The sequence below is a fragment of the Mytilus californianus genome, unplaced genomic scaffold, assembly GCF_021869535.1.
Source record: "Mytilus californianus isolate M0D057914Y unplaced genomic scaffold, xbMytCali1.0.p SCAF_4, whole genome shotgun sequence".
NCBI lineage: Eukaryota > Metazoa > Mollusca > Bivalvia > Mytilida > Mytilidae > Mytilus > Mytilus californianus.
This window is the reverse complement of record NW_026262690.1, coordinates 110053637-110072245: the sequence shown is the minus strand read 5'-3', so window position 1 is coordinate 110072245 and position 18609 is coordinate 110053637. Positions and strand designations below refer to the sequence as shown.

The following is an 18609-nucleotide window of genomic DNA, read 5'->3' as shown; positions in this document are numbered from 1 at the left end:
GACAAATTAATTATAGCATACATTAGTTACTCCATTTTCCAGTGCAGTTTTCGTCATTGTTCCCGGTTTCTCGAACCCATGACCATCAGTTGGTCCCCAGCTATTGGAGTAAATATCAATATCAGTTAATTGCCATCCTAATGCTTCTGCCTCCTGTGAATCTGTTACTGAACCAGGGCCAAGTATTCTTATTCCTAAACGTAAACAAAATGAAAAAATACAGTCGATTATTACAACTTTGTGTTTTCAAATGTCTGTCCCGAACAGAACGATTCGTTCAGTACTTGTTACCAGACTTCTGTATTGTGGCATGGCATGAATGGTAAATTTTGATTGCAAAGTATTAGATTACAACCTGGGACTATTATACTAATAATAGTATAATAGTCCCAGTTACAACTTATAAAGATGCATCTATACCAAGATGGTAACTACCACAGGACAATTTGGCATGACAATGGTTTTTTTTTATTTTAACATCATCTTAATTTTAATTGTATTATCTTAAAACTGTTTTAAATCATCTTGTTGTGTCACAGAATAGGGTATTTACATATCCCAGTAGTTTGAATATGCACATTCAAAAACAAAGATATACTTTTCGTTCGAAAATGTAATAACGATTAGAACAATGCGTTAACTTGTGAAACCAAGAACAATAGAAGAGTAACTGTCCCTGACGGGATGAAATTGAAAAAAAAGTTACGTCGAAAACCATAATATTTAAACATTATTTCGGAACCACAATCTTATATTTGAAAATATATCAAATAATAACCGTCATTTTGGGGGTATAGCAATTCTATAGAAAAGTCACGTTAAACCTCATGTCAAAATATTGATTAACAGTAATCCAGATTATCAATGGATTAAATTAGAAAAATCCTTTTTTGGATTTAAAAGTGACCTATTTATTTGTGTACTGTACAACCCCCCTGTTACGTCTAAATATACCCAAGAACTCTCTTCTGATGTTTTTGAATGCATAGAAAAAGATATCTTTCAGTATAAAAAAATGGGTGAAATTTTGTTATGTGGAGATTTTAATGCCAGAATAGGCTCTGAAAATGACTTTATAGTAAACGATGATTCAAAATTTACTCCAATTTTTGATACATACCCTACTGACAAAAACATTATGACAAGAAAAAGTCGAGACCAAAAAATTGATCAAAGAGGCAAAGAAGTTTTGGATTTTTGCATTAGTAAACAAATAAGAATTTTAAATGGCAGAGTTCTTGGTGATACATTTGGTAATTTTACTTGCTATACCCCCAATGGTGCAAGTGTGGTTGATTATGTTGCTGTGTCGGAAGAAATTCTTGAAAATGTACTGTATTTTAAAGTATCCAGATTTATTCCCACATTATCTGATTGTCATTGTAAACTTGAGTGGGAATTATCTGCAAAATATTGTGTTCCTGGAGAAAATGATATTCCAATCCAGTTGAAAAATATGACACCTAATTATATCTGGACTGACTGTTCAGCAATAAAATTTCAAGAAACACTTTCTTCAGATACACTACAAAACTACATACTAGAATTCAACAACAGCACAATTCAATTTACTCAGACATCAGTAGATGAAGCATCATCAAAACTTTCAAACATCTTTTTATCAGCAGCAAATCTATCACTTAAACGACCTTTAAAAAAACACACAAACAAACAAAAAAACAAAAAGTGGTTTGACGCAAGTTTACAACAAGCTCGAACTAACTTGCTTAATTATGGAAAAATTTATTCAAGATTTCCATATGATCCAATTATCAAAAATCACTTTTATAAACTGAATCGTGAATACTCCAAACTAAGGAAATATAAATACAAACAATACAAACAATCATTGATTAGTCAGCTGGACTCCTTGCACGAAGAGAATCCAAAACTGTATTGGAACTTAATTAATGAACTACAGGAAAAAAATGAAACTAAAAAAAAATGTGGAGTACAACCATCAACTTTGATATCACATTTCCAAAAGTTGTCACAACTGAAAGGTGAATTTCAAAGTAGATATACAGAGCTATGTGAAAAACTGAAACAGTTAGAAAACTCAAAATGTTTCAACGAGTTGGACTCCGTTATCACTGAGTCTGAAATATCCAAAGCCATTTCACACTTAAAATGCAATAAATCATCAGGCTTGGATAACATTAGTAATAATATGATAAAGAATGGACAGACTTTCCTTTTAAAAAGTTTTCAACAGATGTTTAATACTTGTCTGTCTTCAGGTATATACCCAACATCTTGGGCTGAAGGTTATATTACACCAATTTTTAAAAGCAACGATACAAGTGACCCTAACAATTATAGAGGAATAACAATAACAAGTGCAATTGGAAAGCTTTTTAATAGAATATTAAGTCTAAGACTGGACAAATTTCTTCAGGAACATAATATTATACATGATAGTCAAATTGGATTCACAAGGAAAGCCAGAACTGCAGATCATATGTTTATTTTAAACTGTCTTATTAACAAATACTGTAATTCAAAAGAAGGTAGACTGTTTGCCTGTTTTGTTGATTTTCAGAAGGCTTTTGATACTGTTATACATACAGGGATCAAGATTAAACTACTAGATATTGGGGCTGGGTCTTATTTTTATAACATTATTAAAAGTATGTATGAAATTAGCAAATCATGTGTCAAAATTCAAAATCAAGTAAGTGATTTTTTCCCATTAGATATTGGAGTCAAACAAGGTGACAACCTCAGTCCGAATTTATTCAAGATATTCATAAATGATTTGCCCAGATATTTGTCAGATACTAGAGACCCAGTTAATGTCAATGACAAAGATCTACATTGTTTAATGTATGCTGATGATATTGTTTTATTATCTACATCAGCTGAAGGACTACGAGAAAAGCTGGGAATGCTTGATAAATTTTGCAAAGATTGGTGTCTCAATGTGAATACTAATAAGACAAAGGTGCTGATTTTCAACAAGGCAGGCAGACATGTAAAACAGATATTCACATTTCAGAATATAAATCTGGAATGTGTTTCAAAATACAAATACCTAGGTTTATATTTAAGCTCATCTGGTTCATTCAGTTATGCTCAAAATGAACTATACAAAAAATCCCTGAAAGCTCATTTCAAATTAAGGAAAGATCTTTTATCACTGAATCCTGATGTAAAAACAAGTATTCATGTTTTTGACCACACTGTAAAACCTATTTTATTATATGGTAGCGAAATATGGGGGATGTTTAATTCTCTTTCCTCTAAATGTAAGAAGGAAGATATATCTTTTGAAAAATTATATTCAGGTTTACCCTGTGAGAAACTTCATATAAAATTTTGTAAATTTATACTTGGGGTACACAAGAAAACAACAAATGCTGCAGTGTTATCTGAACTTGGAAGATTTCCAATATATTTTAATATTATAAAAGGAATGTTATTGTACTGGTATAGATTAGAGAATTTAGGTAATAATTTTCCTCTATTAAAAGAGGCATATACACAATCAAAGACACTACATCACATGAATATAACATCTTGGTATGGTTCAATAAATGTTGTTTTTAAAATACTTGGTATTGACTATACAAATGCCATAAATGCTCCATTTTGTGAATCCTTATACAAATTTAAGAAATATATACAAACCAAGCTATCAATATTGTTTATTAGCTGTTGGAAAAAACAAATAGATAAATTTTCAGACAGTAAACTGAAAACCTACCTTTTATATAAAACAAATTTTGGTTTTGAAAAATATCTAACATTGATCAAGAATTTTGAACTTAGAAGAAGTTTTACTAAATTACGTGTATCTTCTCATAGATTACAAATAGAATTAGGTAGATATCAGGGTATTCCCCGAATTAACAGAATATGTAATAAATGTTCTTCCAATACTGTCGAAGATGAGGCTCATTTTCTATTTGATTGTAACAAATTTGAGGATGATAGAAATTGTATGTTAGCTAGTATTGCACAATATAATTCTTATTTTAATCATATGAACAGTCAAAGCAAAATTATCTGGTTATTTAGTGTAGAAAATGTTGAGTTACTTAAAATAATATGTAATTTTATATACAAACATCTTCCTTAGTGAAGATTAGTTAAAGGAAATCTATGTGTGTATATACATTTGATTGGACATAGAAAATTATATTCATCTGAATATCACAAACATACTAGCCGATTAAAAAAAAAAATAATTGTTAAGATATATTATTTATTCAAATGTTCTCTTATATCCTTGAGGCATCGTCCCCTGGTATCAACTGCATTCAAGTTACCTATGATGCTTCCTTGTTTGCTTTTGATACAGGTAGGAAAGAGACATTTACACACATTGTACATGCCTATGGCCCATAAGGTATCGCCCCCTGGTGTCAGCTGCCTTTAGGAAACCATAATGCTTTCCTATTTGCTGCTGACACAGGATGAGTCATGGACATGTTTAATTTCTACTTTCTTTTTGGCTAATTATTATATATTTAATTGATCCAACTTTTTGTGTACTATACATATGTGGATATCTATTTTTCTTTTTTTCTTTTTGGGCTGCTTGTTTGTTATCTATATCAACCACACTTGCAATAAAATGCATTAGTATTAAAAAAAACAACATACTATAGATTCTTTATCTACGTATTCTTTAAGAACTTAAATAGTTCTCGTTTAACTTTTTTTTTTTTTATCTCATTGTTTGTATTGTATTATGAAAAAATTATTGATGTTGTAATGTTTATGCCCTTTGGGGCCCATAATTGGAAAATAAAAATATCTTATCTTATCTTATCTTATCTTATCTTATCTTATTTGAAAAAGAATTGTTAAGTTACATTGTTTTTGAAATATACATCGAAAAGCATATTGTCTTGCATTGAATTCCACAAAAAGTGTCTGAGGAAAAGAACTTTGGTCACTTAGATCTTCTTCCGACCGACAGTAAAATCATTTTTAAAGTGTGTGTGGGGGGGGGGGGGGGGGGGGGGAGGGGTAGGGGGAAAGACGTGTGCGTCAGTTTGGCTGTGCGGGATATAAAAATAGGCAGCCACGTCTGGTCAGAATGGAGACATTATATTCGATGCCTCGTGTAGAGAGAGTGTCACACAAGTTATTGTTGTATTTATTCTTTCCCTAATTTTCAATAAAAACACATTTTTTTCATTTCCATTCTGATATTTTATTTTAAGAAATTTGGGATAAAAAAGAAAATAATGCCCGCCCCTTTCCTACTCCTAAACAAAAGATGTATTGTTGGCGTCTGTTTCAATTCTTATATTATTTGATTTTCTTCCGCAAACATGCAAAGTTTGTTTGTTTTAAATTGGATTGTTTATCTGGCCCAAGAACACAATTATTTGGTAGTGCTTTTTTTAGACAATAAATACAAATTTAAAAAATCGCACCTGCTCTATTTCAAAATGAGTGTACTACTTTTGAAAAATTATATCAAAATTGTAGAAAAGTCTACTATGCAGCTCCATCTCAAAATATGGTCAATTTCAATTCTATGCTAAAGGGGTCTTTATTACTATTTTACCTTATTTTAACTGGATCAAATTACTACAGTGAAAAAATGAAATGAAAACAACACGTTATAAATTTCATGCGTCCGAAACACTTGACCTAAAAATTCATTACCCAATTTAAAAAATTTTTTTTTTTTTGGCATGTTATTTCATCCATCTACCTCATTATTTATGCATAAGATATGAAGAAATAAATTTGAAAGGTGTATAAAAACATTTGCAAGTTATACACTGTCTACACTAGGGACTACAAGTATATGACTCAAAGGCTTTTAGCATGATAATTGTGTCCTCGGACCATCTGAGGAAAAGTATCGTTATCATTATATACAATCGAGTAAATTTGTTATTTATCAAGAAAAACAACTAAACGGATCAGTTGCTGTCATAAGTAATCCAAGCTTGCAAGAGACTACCTTTATGAACACTTGCAATATATATTGGACAATTTTTACATGTAGTCTGCTACTTGCCTAAATTCTGTTCCTTTTTATCATACCCTATTTTTCGAGTTGCTATCCAAATTTCACGTTCTTCGGTCAAATCACTTCACAAAACCAACCTATTTGATGTAGTGTTTAATTGAGTCTCGTCCAGAATATGCGTAAAATATTTGCCACTGTCACATTAATGTTAACCAAATAACATCATAACTATTGGACTTAGAAACAAATAAGCTGGTTCATGTATTGATAATTTTAATATAGAAATCCATCACTATGACTGGTTACAAGCGCTTCAGCTAAAGATTTTGTAATGTGTACCGGACTTCTGTCATTATATATTAAAACAACATTGCGAAATGAATCTACGTGTATAGTAAGGCGTTCTACAAATTAGTAATAAATAATATACTACACTTAGTTTGCGTTCTTGGAATCCGCAAAAGTGTTTTTCAAGACAAAATTAATGATCAAATAGTTGATGAATTATTATGGTAGTTTTCATGTTTTGATTTTTGTGGAATGTATGGGTTATCTGGACCAATTCACTATCAAACTATGGTCTTTCATACAGACTAATCATTTCCTTCCTGTCTTGGGTAAGATGATATTGTTTTTATTTTTTACCGGTGCCAGGTATCTATTTCTAAATTTCAAGCCCCCCCCCCCCCCCCCTTTAGACCCCTAAAATGGAGCTACGCACACATTGCTTGGTATTATATATTGTATCAGATAAGAACACATATTTACCGAGGTCATGACGGTGTTTTTTTTAACTACAATGATCCCGATCTTTTGTAAATGATCTGGTGGGTCTTTTACGGAATCCTTATTCTAACTAGTTCTTAATGAATTACCTACTAATGTCCTTTTACTGAACCCTTATTCTAACTAGTTCTTAATGAATAATCTACTAATGTTCTTTTATTGAATCCTTATTCTAACTAGTTCTTAATGAATTACCTACTAATGTTCTTTTACTGAGCCCTTATTCTAACTAGTTCTTAATGAATTACCTACTAATGTTGCTTGATGTGCAACACCAACTATGCAGTCGTCATTATTTATCTCTGCAGCCACAAGTCCTCCTACATTTGTACCATGACTGAAATACAAATAATTCGTAAGCAACGAAGGATTTTACTATTTTACTATTTTTTCACGTGAGTCTAAATTTATCTGTTTAATTTTGTGGCCGTTTTTTTTTCTAGATATTATTATTTTTTAATGCATCTCTATATTTGTTAAAGGAGATATGCTCTATACGTCAGTGAAACAGCAAGTTTTGAAAAAAAAACATTTATTTTGTTTTGTTTTGATTTGTATGAAGCGATTACATGTTTTATTGTGTAAGCTTTTAAGGCTGACATAACAGCTATAGGTCACCATACCGCCTTCAACAATGAGCAAAATCCTTATTTTTTTATAAAATTGTTACATATTTTGCCAAAGCGAGGCCTTTTCTAGCAAACATATACTATACGTATGGTATTTGTTAAAGGTTAGGGGCCACAAGGTGACCTTTAATTGTTCACAACTTTTTTCTGTCCGTTCGTCTTAATGGACAGTTTTCTGATTGTAAGTGTATTTGTCATCTACTAAACTGTCATTAACAAGTACCTTTAGCATTATATCAAGAATAAAAGACAAACATAGGCAAAAATGATGACTGCATAGAAAGTTATCTAAATAAATAACACCAATCTATGAATTTATGCAGACAAAATTAAAACAACAAGCAAACCAGAATTGGAACAAATGTAACCGTTGTAATATTATTTGGGTTTTTCAATAAAAGGCTTCACCTGTCCCCTGCTGAATGTGACGGATCACTGTCGTCGTCGTAAACGTCTTTATCAATTGCTGTGTCCTACAAAATAATTCATATTTAATCTTTAATTGGAAATTTATATGTTAAAATCATAAAAGAATTTCTGGTGATTACAATTTTCATGAAATTTTTGAACCAATGCATTCATATTTTATAAACTTAGTCTTCTCTGAATGTATCTACCAATTTCTACAAAGCCATAACGTAACATGTGCACAAACATGTGAATACTTTGGTGAATTTTGGTCGAAAACAACGGCTGTTAATTAACTTTCGGGTTTGGAGTCCAAAGTATAACATTGGAGGACCATAACAAACATGATAAACACAGAAAAGTAAAGAACGTGTATAATATGTAAGGCTTTTAATAATTATTTCGATGATAGAGCGATGTTTACTTGATAAGTTTGAGGGTTTTTTGTTTTTGTTTTTTTGTTTTTTTGTTTTATATATATATATATATATATATATTGTCCAAGCGTTCCTATTTGTTAATTGTAAGAGCAGTAGTTCAATGAGTTGGTGTTTTAAAAATGTTCTTTCAGAAATTGCTTAAAGTGCCTCACATTCACGTTTTTCTTCAATCGTGATTTTTCCCTTTGCATTTCCGCTTGCACATCGTGGCGGCCAGTTGTTATTGGAAGAAGTCCACGGAGAGAACCCTGACCTTTTGGCAATCCAAGTTATTAAAGATTGGATAGGGGCCATGTTAATGTCATTGTTTACGGACACGCTGTCGTCAAATTAGAATACAGGAAGACAATAATTCAATAGCAGCAAATTTTGATGATAACATAAGGGATTAAAAAGGCTACGTCCCAGTGTTTTATAATACAATATAGCCGTTAATTTATATAAAGCATATTATTTTTTATGTCAAATTTGAAGGCCCATATTACTTTAATATAATAGCGATAGCTAAAACGATTTTACAATTTTTATGTATTTGAAAATTAAATCTATCATGTTGGATTTCTTTGGTTTTTTTTCGAAAATCGAAATAAGTATAATTTAAACGAAATAGGTTTTTGATTTCCACTGAGGTTGATTTGTTGTGGTACATTTGTTTTAATCTCAAGCGGCAGTATGCAATTAACACGTTGTTTTAAGATTCAAACATGTATTTTAACAATGTGTCAAAGATTTTCCTTACTACGTTTGCATCCAAATCTGAATGATCTGTCTGTAAACCATCGTCTACAATACCAATAATTATACCACTTCCATTATATCCAAGGCTCCATGCTTCACTCACTTTCATCGAAGGTGAAATATTGCCATTCTAAGTAAAGAAATTAAAACATAAACATATGTATTACATAGACTGTTTGGAACTTTCAAAATATGTCAGAATTTTCGTTTCGTTTTACAATTCTCTGAGTATGTTTGTATTTGTATATCGTATATTAACATGTTTTATATTTTCAATTTTTGACTCCGGATTTTATAATTTCTTCGACAGGTTATCTAATCTGTGGCAGGACATCCTGGTACTCGGTCAGGTAAGAACAACCAAAAAGAAGTAAAATCAAATACATAATCGATGCAATTTTGGGGGAAAGTTTACTGCTTTCTGAAAATTTTGTCGTGAAAAAAACATGAAACAGTTAATTTTTCCCCTAAATTTTTACCGATCGCAAAATTTATAAACTCCGGAGTCAAAAGTCGGTAACATGAAAATAGTCTATTGGGAAGTCTTTAAACATCCATTAAGAGCACGTCAGATGTCACTAGTGGAGCAGGAACCGCTTACTCTTCCGGAGCCTATCAGTTCTGTCTTTTCTTCTACTAATAAAATATTGTGTTTCTTGGTGATTATGAAAAATCATTACTTACACGGATATTAATGATTGTTATTTTTTTTTTTATTATTTCTGAATATATTTTAGAAATATAAAAGTTAAATAACAAAAATACCAAGGAGAATTAAAAACGGCACTTGCTCCTCATTTTTGTTCGGTTGTTTTATACTGTGTCGCGCGTGGGAGGGCGCGACATATGAAACAACTGAACGAAAATGAAAACAACCGAACGAAAATGAGGAGCAAGTGCGGAGAACTAAATTTTAATTAGATGGCAAAAGCTAAACGGAAAGTCCCTTATCAAATGGCAAAATACAAGCTGGTGTAATTTCGCCTACTTTCCCCTTCCCTTCATTTTATAAACGTTTCTGCTCACCCAATTTTGTCAAAAATAAGGAACAACTGTCATACAAGTAGAAGTTTTAGTTAGCTATAAAACCAGGTTTTATTCAGCATTTACCCCGGAAAATTACTAAACCAAGTCAAGAATAATTATGACAGTTGTTTTTCTTTCGTTCTGTTGGTTGATATAGTGTAACGTTTGATTTGTCAGATTTAATGAACTTCCCCCTTTTTGAATTGAACTCAGAGTAAGGTATTTTTGTTCATCCTTTTTTAATAGATGTTTACTTAACGACAAAAGAGATGATTTCAGCTTCCCAATTGTGAACTTTCCATTTCTATGTAGCAACATTCCAGCAGCGCCTGCCTGCATACGGAGTATATATCTCACAGTTGATTCGATATGCCAGTGCTTGTATTTCCTATCATGATTTTCTTGATAGAGGGTTGCTGCTCACAAGGAAGCTATTTAACCAAGAGTTCCAAGTGTTGAAGTCGAAATCATCCCTTCGTAAATTTTACGGACGCCATCACGAGTCGGTTGGAATATCCGTTTCACAGATGAAGCGGCTATGTTCTTAATGTCGTAACTACAATCCCGTCCCCTTTTCCCGAATGTGACCTACCGAATTAGACTTATTACCGAGTTTGTACTAACATGAGCAACACGACGGGTGCCACATGTGAAGCAGGATTTGCTTACCCTTCCGGAGCACCTGAAAGCACCCCCAGTTTTTAGTAGGGATCGTGTTGCTCAGTTTTTAGTTTTCTATGTTGTGTTTTGTGTACTATTGTTTGTCTGTTGGTCTTTTTCTTTTTTAACCATAGCGTTGTCAGTTTATTTTATGACACTTATGAGTTTGAATGTCCCTTTGGTATCTTTCGCCTCTCTTTTATTACGCTTTTTTTCTTTTTTTTTCTTTTTTAAGAAGTAGTACGGTGCAATTTCGAGGTTATTAATGTCTATGACCTTTATTCTCGACAAATTGGGATGATTTTTTTTTCTTCTTCTTTTTCGTTTGTTTGTTTGTTTGTTTAATTGATTTTGTATATACGTAAACAAATAAAAAACAAAACAAAAAATGACTATTAACTTAGCTTAACATGGTCGTAATCTCGTACATGTATTATGTTGATCATTTTTTTAAGCAAGTAAACCAATCATGTTATACTTACTAAGTGCCAGAGATTAGGCCATTGTGTGTCTGCTGTCTTTGGTACTCTTTTGTATGCTATTTCTTGTTCAAAAATTATGAACTGTAACAAAACAAATTGTTGAATATGTATGTCCAACTGATACATGTACCGTCTTGAAACCGAACTAAGCCATGTTGTATACTAATTCCTGTACATTTAACTGCTCCCCTTTAAAGTTACTGGGGATGTAAAAATTTAAATAGAAAGTTTTTGTAAACCGCATAAAAATGGGAATATAAGATATGATTGCTAATGAGACAACACTCCACCAGAGACCAAATGACATAGAACTGAACAACTATAGGTCACTGCATGGCCTTCAACAATGAGCAAAACCTTTACGCTAGAGTCGGCTTTAAAAGGCATCATCATGGAAAATGTGACACAATTTAAACGAGAAATATAACAAAACAATTTACGAAAAAGAAATATTACAGATATGATCCAACGGCACACGCTGTACTACTGTGTTACAGCTATAAAACCAGGTTTAATCCACCATTTTCTACATAAGGAAATGCCTGTACCAAGTCAGGAATATGACAGTTGTTTTCCATTCGTTAGATGTGTTTGAGCTTTTGATTTTGCCATTTGATAAGGGACTTTCCGATTTGAATTTTCCTTGAAGTTCGGTATTTTTGTTATTTTACTTTCTACAGGCTCCTGAATTGGGTAAGGCACAAACAGAATGTGACTGGGTTAAACATGTGTGTGAGCGCTCAATCCCTCCTAACCTTGGACAGTGGTGTAACAGCACAACGCAATGAATTTTCTTATGTATCATCGTCATATTTACTTATAAAATCTCGCTTCCTGTTATGCTTTCATAATAAACAAGGGCTCAGCTTGTCATACAAGGACCATTTCACAAAATATATAGTTTCAGAATAGTACACGGTTAATAAAACTATCATTTACATATTTATACAAGCCTTTAAAAAAATGCGAAAAGTTTGTTGATGTACAATACAAACGAGATAACCTTTAAACATCAGACTTATTCTAACAAGATGCAGATAACCAGAATTGTAAAAAGACTATAAAGGTAGATTTACAAGGGTTCATTTAAAATCTTACGCAATAGACTTATTTAGATATAGTGTTTCATCATCATAGGAACGTCTTTGTTCTCGGTTCCCTACTAGGACAAGGCAGGGATTGCTAGACCTCCTAAAGTTTGTTTATCACATCACGAATTATACGTCATTGTTCCTGTTTTGTTGACCTTAGTAGGATGTAACAAGTTTGATAATTATTAGTGAAATCTGATTTAAAGATTAGGAGAAATTCTTTGTTTAACCCCTTCATGTTCCGATCGGTACTCTCGTACCGATGGGCTAAGTTTTCAGTCAACTAGTTTGAGTTTAAAAAAGGCTTGAATCTTTGAATTTTTTTTTGCGTACAGCAGTGGTTATGCGCTCAACTCAATACTATATGTAACAGCTTTGTGATGCATTGTGCCTTAAATATCTATCGAATCGCCTCTTACTGACAAGATTCTCCTGTGAAAACCGTTTTTTTTTAAATAATTTTAACACGATATTTCCTAGAGTATGGTAAGGTATACTATTGATTTCGGGGGCAATATGACTTTTTTTTTTTTTTTATTAATCGTGTATTTTAAAAGAATACTATTTAAATTATGATTAAAACTTGTACGCAAGCTAAATAGGTGATTTATAAGTACGCAAGTTAAATAAGTGATTTATAAGTACGCAAGTTAAATAAGTGATTTATAATGTACCAACGCAATCATAAACTTGAAATGCACTCAAAATTTGTGGTCATTTCTTACAGAGTAAATTGAAAAAGAGACAGCATAATTTTTATCATAAAAAAATATTTAGCTAAGTTGAAATAGATGTAACAAAACATTGTGTCTCAAAAGTGCTTGTTAATGGTGATGTTTGAATACACCTTTGTTTAAACGAAGGAGCAGCCATGATATGTCAAGACAAAAAAATGGCAGACATAGGTATGATATCCTCCTATTTTTGCTTAAAATGATCGAAATTTTCAACAATCATATATCTCAACACTTAATATCTAAACGAAAACAGGCTAGATTTTTTTCTCTCACTTCGTTTATGGTAGACTTAACTACTAAAATTTTTACTATTTCTCCAAGTATCTCAGTGGTGCAGTGGAAAGCTGAAACTACCCACTGCAGGAAGATTGCGTGTTCAAATCTCATAGCCGGAGTGATAAAATATTTACCAATATTAAATGTAAATTACTTTAACTTTACTTTCAATTTCAAAAAGAGTCTTCATTTTATGCAAAAGTCAGATTAAGAACGATTTATATAACAATAAGTAGATGTGGTATAATTGCCAATAAGACAACTTTCCACCATAGAACCAAATGACATAGAAGTTAATAGGTCACCGTACAGCCTTCAACAATTAGCAAAACCCATACCGCATAGTCAGCTATAAAAGGCCTAGAAATGATAAGTATAAAACAATTCAAACAAGAAAACTAACGGCCTGAGTAATGTTAAAACAATGAACGAAATGAAATATGATAAACAGCAACAACGACAACCACTGAATTACAGGCTCCTGACTTGGGACAGGCACTTACAGAATGTGGTGGGGTTAAACATATTAGCGGGCGCCCCCTTACCTTATAATCTTGTCTTGCTGATCATTGAAGTTTCTCTCTATCTACCATGATTTTCAAGATAATAGACAAAAGGGAAAAAATGTTAATATTCGTCGTTCAAGGGCAATAACTCCTATAGGAAGTCTCTCTCTCTCTCTCTCTCTCTCTCTCTTAGTTTCTATTTGTTCATGTAATCGAACACCAATAAAACTCTTAAAATATAGTCATCAGGTGAAATTAAAGAAATCTGGAATTTAAAATTGATACTATTAACCAGAAGAGCATTAGTAAAGGAACAAAATAAGCTAAAAATATTGATAGGTTATGGAACTCCTTTTCAATCGAGATATTTGATTTAAAAAAAATGGCGGGAAAAAAGCTGACTCAGAATTTTACGATGTATTTAGCATTGGCATTGTTTGGAACTCAACTCCAAAGAAATCTAGAATCTGCTTATGTTTTGGTAATTACCTTTTATGATCTATTGAAGTCTTCTATGAACATTTAAAGTGGATGAAATGGGGCAAAATATTTTACCCTGTATCGTAGGAAAAAACTCAAGGATTCCGAACATCTGACAAAAAATCCTAAACCTGAAATGACTTAGTATATACATTTCTTTTATAGTGTGTGTACTTACATTATTACTATGTTTGTGTTTTCGTACAATAGGATCCTCTATATCTTTACTGATAGCTTTCGAACGTTTGGATTGGTCTAGTACAGCACGATAATAGATCACATCTCCATATTCTACAACCTAAAGAGAATTTTATGCATTTTAGAACTAAGCTTCGGAAGAAATTGAAAAAAAAGACATTACTAGAGAACGAACCGTTTTGGTGGAAACGAAATGGGAATCAAATATACCATTTCGATAAACTGTAGAAGTATGAGTCATATTTGTACTCGCTTTTAATTGTTTTTTTTGAATTTCCTTGCAGGAAAAATGCCTGCTCTTGATAAACACGTAGTTCACAAATCAACAAGTAAGTGTCGAATACAACTAGGTAACATAGAGCTCTATATGTCTCTTTGTAATATGTGTTATTAGCTTCATTGACATATTTCCCACATATTTATCCTTTATTTATATACTGCCCAAAAAAAAAACGTTGAGCAACACAACTTCTGACTGAAATAGATAAAACAAAATCTCGATTTTTCTTTCAAATTATTGTTTTCTTAATCTTCAATCTTTTGTGTATTCAAAAATGTAATAGTTATGCTGGTCAAATTTCAGACAGGTATACACTGTTTGTAAACTTTGAGGGAATGATCAACATGGAAAGTCACAATTTAAACAATCTTTTGCACATGGTCTAGTTAGAAAATGCAAACAACGCACAACATTAACAGAGTGATGAATCTGATGACATATTTGATTACTAAAAAAATAGAAACTAACATTGTCATTTATATATCATGCACAACCAAACGGACACCACTCTTTTGGCAAGCTTTTTACTGAAGGTAGGAAGGAGACCAAAAGTGACCATATTTCTATTCCTCAGTCACCCTGGGGGTTGTTAAGAATTACAAACTAATAATTAAAATGCATTTTAAAAGTATTTTTACCTCTTTGTGGAATATGGTCTAATAGGCGCAATTCATCTTACTCGTCACATACTGTTTGGGTTACCTACCTCAACAATATTTCGGATATTCTTTACATATAATCGTATGCTAAACACTTATTTGATACATCATTTCATCTGTCTTTCGGGTGCTTTTTACATTAACCACGCGTTAAATATTAAATTTCATATTCCATGGATAAAAAGATCGATGGATTCTGAATATCCAGTGGTCAATATTACATATGAATAACAGGATATGTTAGCTATACGGAAACTACAAAACGACAGCAACACAACGACAAACAACTAAAAGACATCTAGAGGGCATGATGCAGTCTAAAAATACACATGCGTCTATACAATATATGAAAATAAGAAGATGTGATATGATTGCCAAAGAAACAAATCGCCACCAGAGACCAAATAGCGTAGAAGTTATATCACCGTATGGCCTTCTACAATGAGTAAAACTAAGGCCGCATAGCAAGCGTTGAAAAGCCCCGATATGACCAATGTAAAACAATTAAAATGAAAAATATTAACGGCCTCATTTATGTATAAAGCAATAAACGAAAAACAAATATGATGTATAGCAACATAGGACAACCGCTGACTTACAGACTCCTGAGTGGGACAGGCACATACCGAATGTGGCGGGGTTAAACAGTAAAATATGTCAAGTTTTAGATCGACCTAAATATAAAACAATGTGAATCAATTTAAAAGGTACTATCAAAGATCTGACCTCAACATTAAATTATCATAATAACAAATCACAAACCGGTATAAAAGATAACAAAAGCACAGGTACAAACAAACAAGTTAATTAACAATAGTTTCCCGTATCATGGAATCATGCCGTGTCACATATGCTACACCCAAATGCATTTCCATACCGAAAACATTGTTTCGTCATACCAACATACCCTGCTTTGTTCTAGACCATGGCCAGCGTGGCGAGTCAAATTTTTAACGTGCTACCTAAGAATGCAAAATTTCGCAGGTACTCGTGTTATCCTATCCTGAAATATTTGATTGATTTCCAGAAGGAGTAGTCTTTGCTCTCACTCATTACTACTACGAGATCAGCGGAGTAGCGATAAATACCTATTAATAAAAAAAAAAGTCTGTGCATGGTTTGACAAGAACGATGGTCGTCATCAGAACCTTCCGCACTTGAGGCAAGTTCTTATATTATCATATTTACATTCAGAATACATCGTGCATATATACATGTACCATAAAAAAGTGATGAGTTAAATTTATTGTTGGTTGCTTGAGGTCCATTGATAAATAGTGCATGCACATTTTGGAACTATACATACAATAATTGAGTACTTCAAAGTTGGGAACATTTATCAAAACATTTATTGACACTACAAAATAGGACATTGGACAAGGACAACATTTTGACCTCTCAAAGAATTTTTGTAAAGGTTATATAACCCTCAGAGAGCGTGGTACTCTTTAAACATTGTATATTGCGGTTTACGTCCCCATTCAGACTGGACGTGGTTACGTATTTATAAATCATGTACAACCAAACAGCGGACGATTCTCCTTTTTAGTATGGGTTCGAATGCCTGCTAACAGAATGTATGTACATATATGACACACGTATATATTAAATATATACCCAGTCACGCTTGGGGATGGTCACATGTTTTTTCATGATTACTTATGAGAAAAAATCAAGGACAGAATATGTGAATCTTAATATCTACTATTCGCTATTCGTAAGGTACTAGCCTGTGTTATGTCATTACATTTATATCCTGATAAAACTATTGCTATGAATAGAATTCATTCTTCCATTACATGTAAATGCTATTGTTCTGTGTGCTACTTACTTTTCTTAAGCTTTCACATTTAAATTCCGGATACTCCTTACAAAACCATCCTTTAGGATCTTCTATTCGTGTTGTTCTAAAACAAACTTTGTCCGAATATGTTCCTTTCTCTGAGTTTACACTATAAACTAGTGACAGGGAATACACCGTGTAAAATAATAATAAGAGAAAACTCATAACAGTTTAGTGTCATGAATGTAAAACGGTAATTAAAAACAAATCAATGAATTAAATACTTCCAACTATTCCATCTCTGATTCTTTTTTCCAAACTTCCTGCTTGGATAATTAAGAATAAACTGACGTCAACCTTAAATACAATTATTAAAATCCACAAGCTAAGTCGTGCATTTAAATTCAATTTATCAACAAAATCATCAATGAAATACATGCAGTTTCGTTTTTAAATTGAATTGATTAAAAGTCATATGCAAATAAACTGCAGGATTCGATACGTTTGTTTAGATTCATCGATTATATCACGAACTTGCATCGTTAAGTGCCTCTTTTGTTTTTAGTCAACCGTAATAATACATTTATTCATTAAATAAAGGTGTAATTCAGTTATATTCACATGTCAATAATAACTGGATTTTTTGTTTGTATATTTCGTGTCTTTACCTATAATCTAATATCTACAACTGGTAGTAAAACTACCCAACATGGACCATTGCACTACTTACTCAATCATGTGTTGTTTTTTTTTTTCTTTTGTTTGTTTGTTTATTGTCGATTTCCTTTTAATTGATATTTAACAGACGTCTCACCTGTATACCTGGCTCTTTAAACATTTTGTTTGTGTTAGTTACTATCTGATCACTAACGGGTTTTTTTTATTGTAAATGGCGTCATGTCTTTTTTAAGTGATCAATTTATAGATCGGCTATTCTATTACTTTTTACAGATCTGCTATTCTATTACTTTTTACAGATCGGATCGATATATAGATGTAATTGACATTCTGCATTTTAAACGATGTCTAAAATTGCGTAATTATAGATTAAAAGTAGAATAACTACATTTGTAGGGAAATTAAAACGGTCTTTCAAGGTACGTTAAATGACCATTGACACAGCTCTCTGATGGGTCCGTAATGAATTGGTTCCCTCCGTAAAATATTCGGTATGCATTCGGATTATACAAACATGTCAAATAACGGCCGGGTACCAGTGTAACAGCCACTATGTTCCGTCAGTTACTTTGTTCCGGCGGAACTTTTCAACTAGTTATTTCGTTCCGATGGAACTTTCCAACTAGTTGTTTTATTCCGAGTGCAGTCGAAAAGTTCCGGAAAAAAGTAGCTAGTTGAAAAGTCCCGGAACAATGTAGCTAGTTGAATAGTTCTGGCGGAACAGAACAACTAGTTACATCGTTCCGAATATACCATATTTCGTCCTTTTTGTAGAAAGAGGGGGAAGAATGAGTATCAGTATATATAAGAGCAA

At 32.3% G+C, this 18609-nt stretch overlaps 1 protein-coding gene across 1 annotated transcript in view; it reads right to left on the bottom strand.

Moving 5' to 3' along the window:
* LOC127739100 (endoprotease aex-5-like) overlaps window positions 1-17829 on the bottom strand; it is a 38286-nt gene extending 20457 nt beyond the window's left edge. Inside the window, exons 1-7 of the mRNA XM_052250691.1 lie at window positions 17166-17829; window positions 14376-14495; window positions 11108-11188; window positions 8941-9069; window positions 7762-7826; window positions 6973-7061; window positions 22-194 (exon numbers count right to left, since the gene is read on the bottom strand). Of these exons, the coding sequence (XP_052106651.1) occupies window positions 22-194; window positions 6973-7061; window positions 7762-7826; window positions 8941-9069; window positions 11108-11188; window positions 14376-14495; window positions 17166-17342 (834 nt within the window). The 5' untranslated portion in view covers window positions 17343-17829. The remainder of the gene's footprint in view (window positions 1-21; window positions 195-6972; window positions 7062-7761; window positions 7827-8940; window positions 9070-11107; window positions 11189-14375; window positions 14496-17165) is intronic.
* Between the last annotated feature and the right edge of the window lie 780 nt (window positions 17830-18609).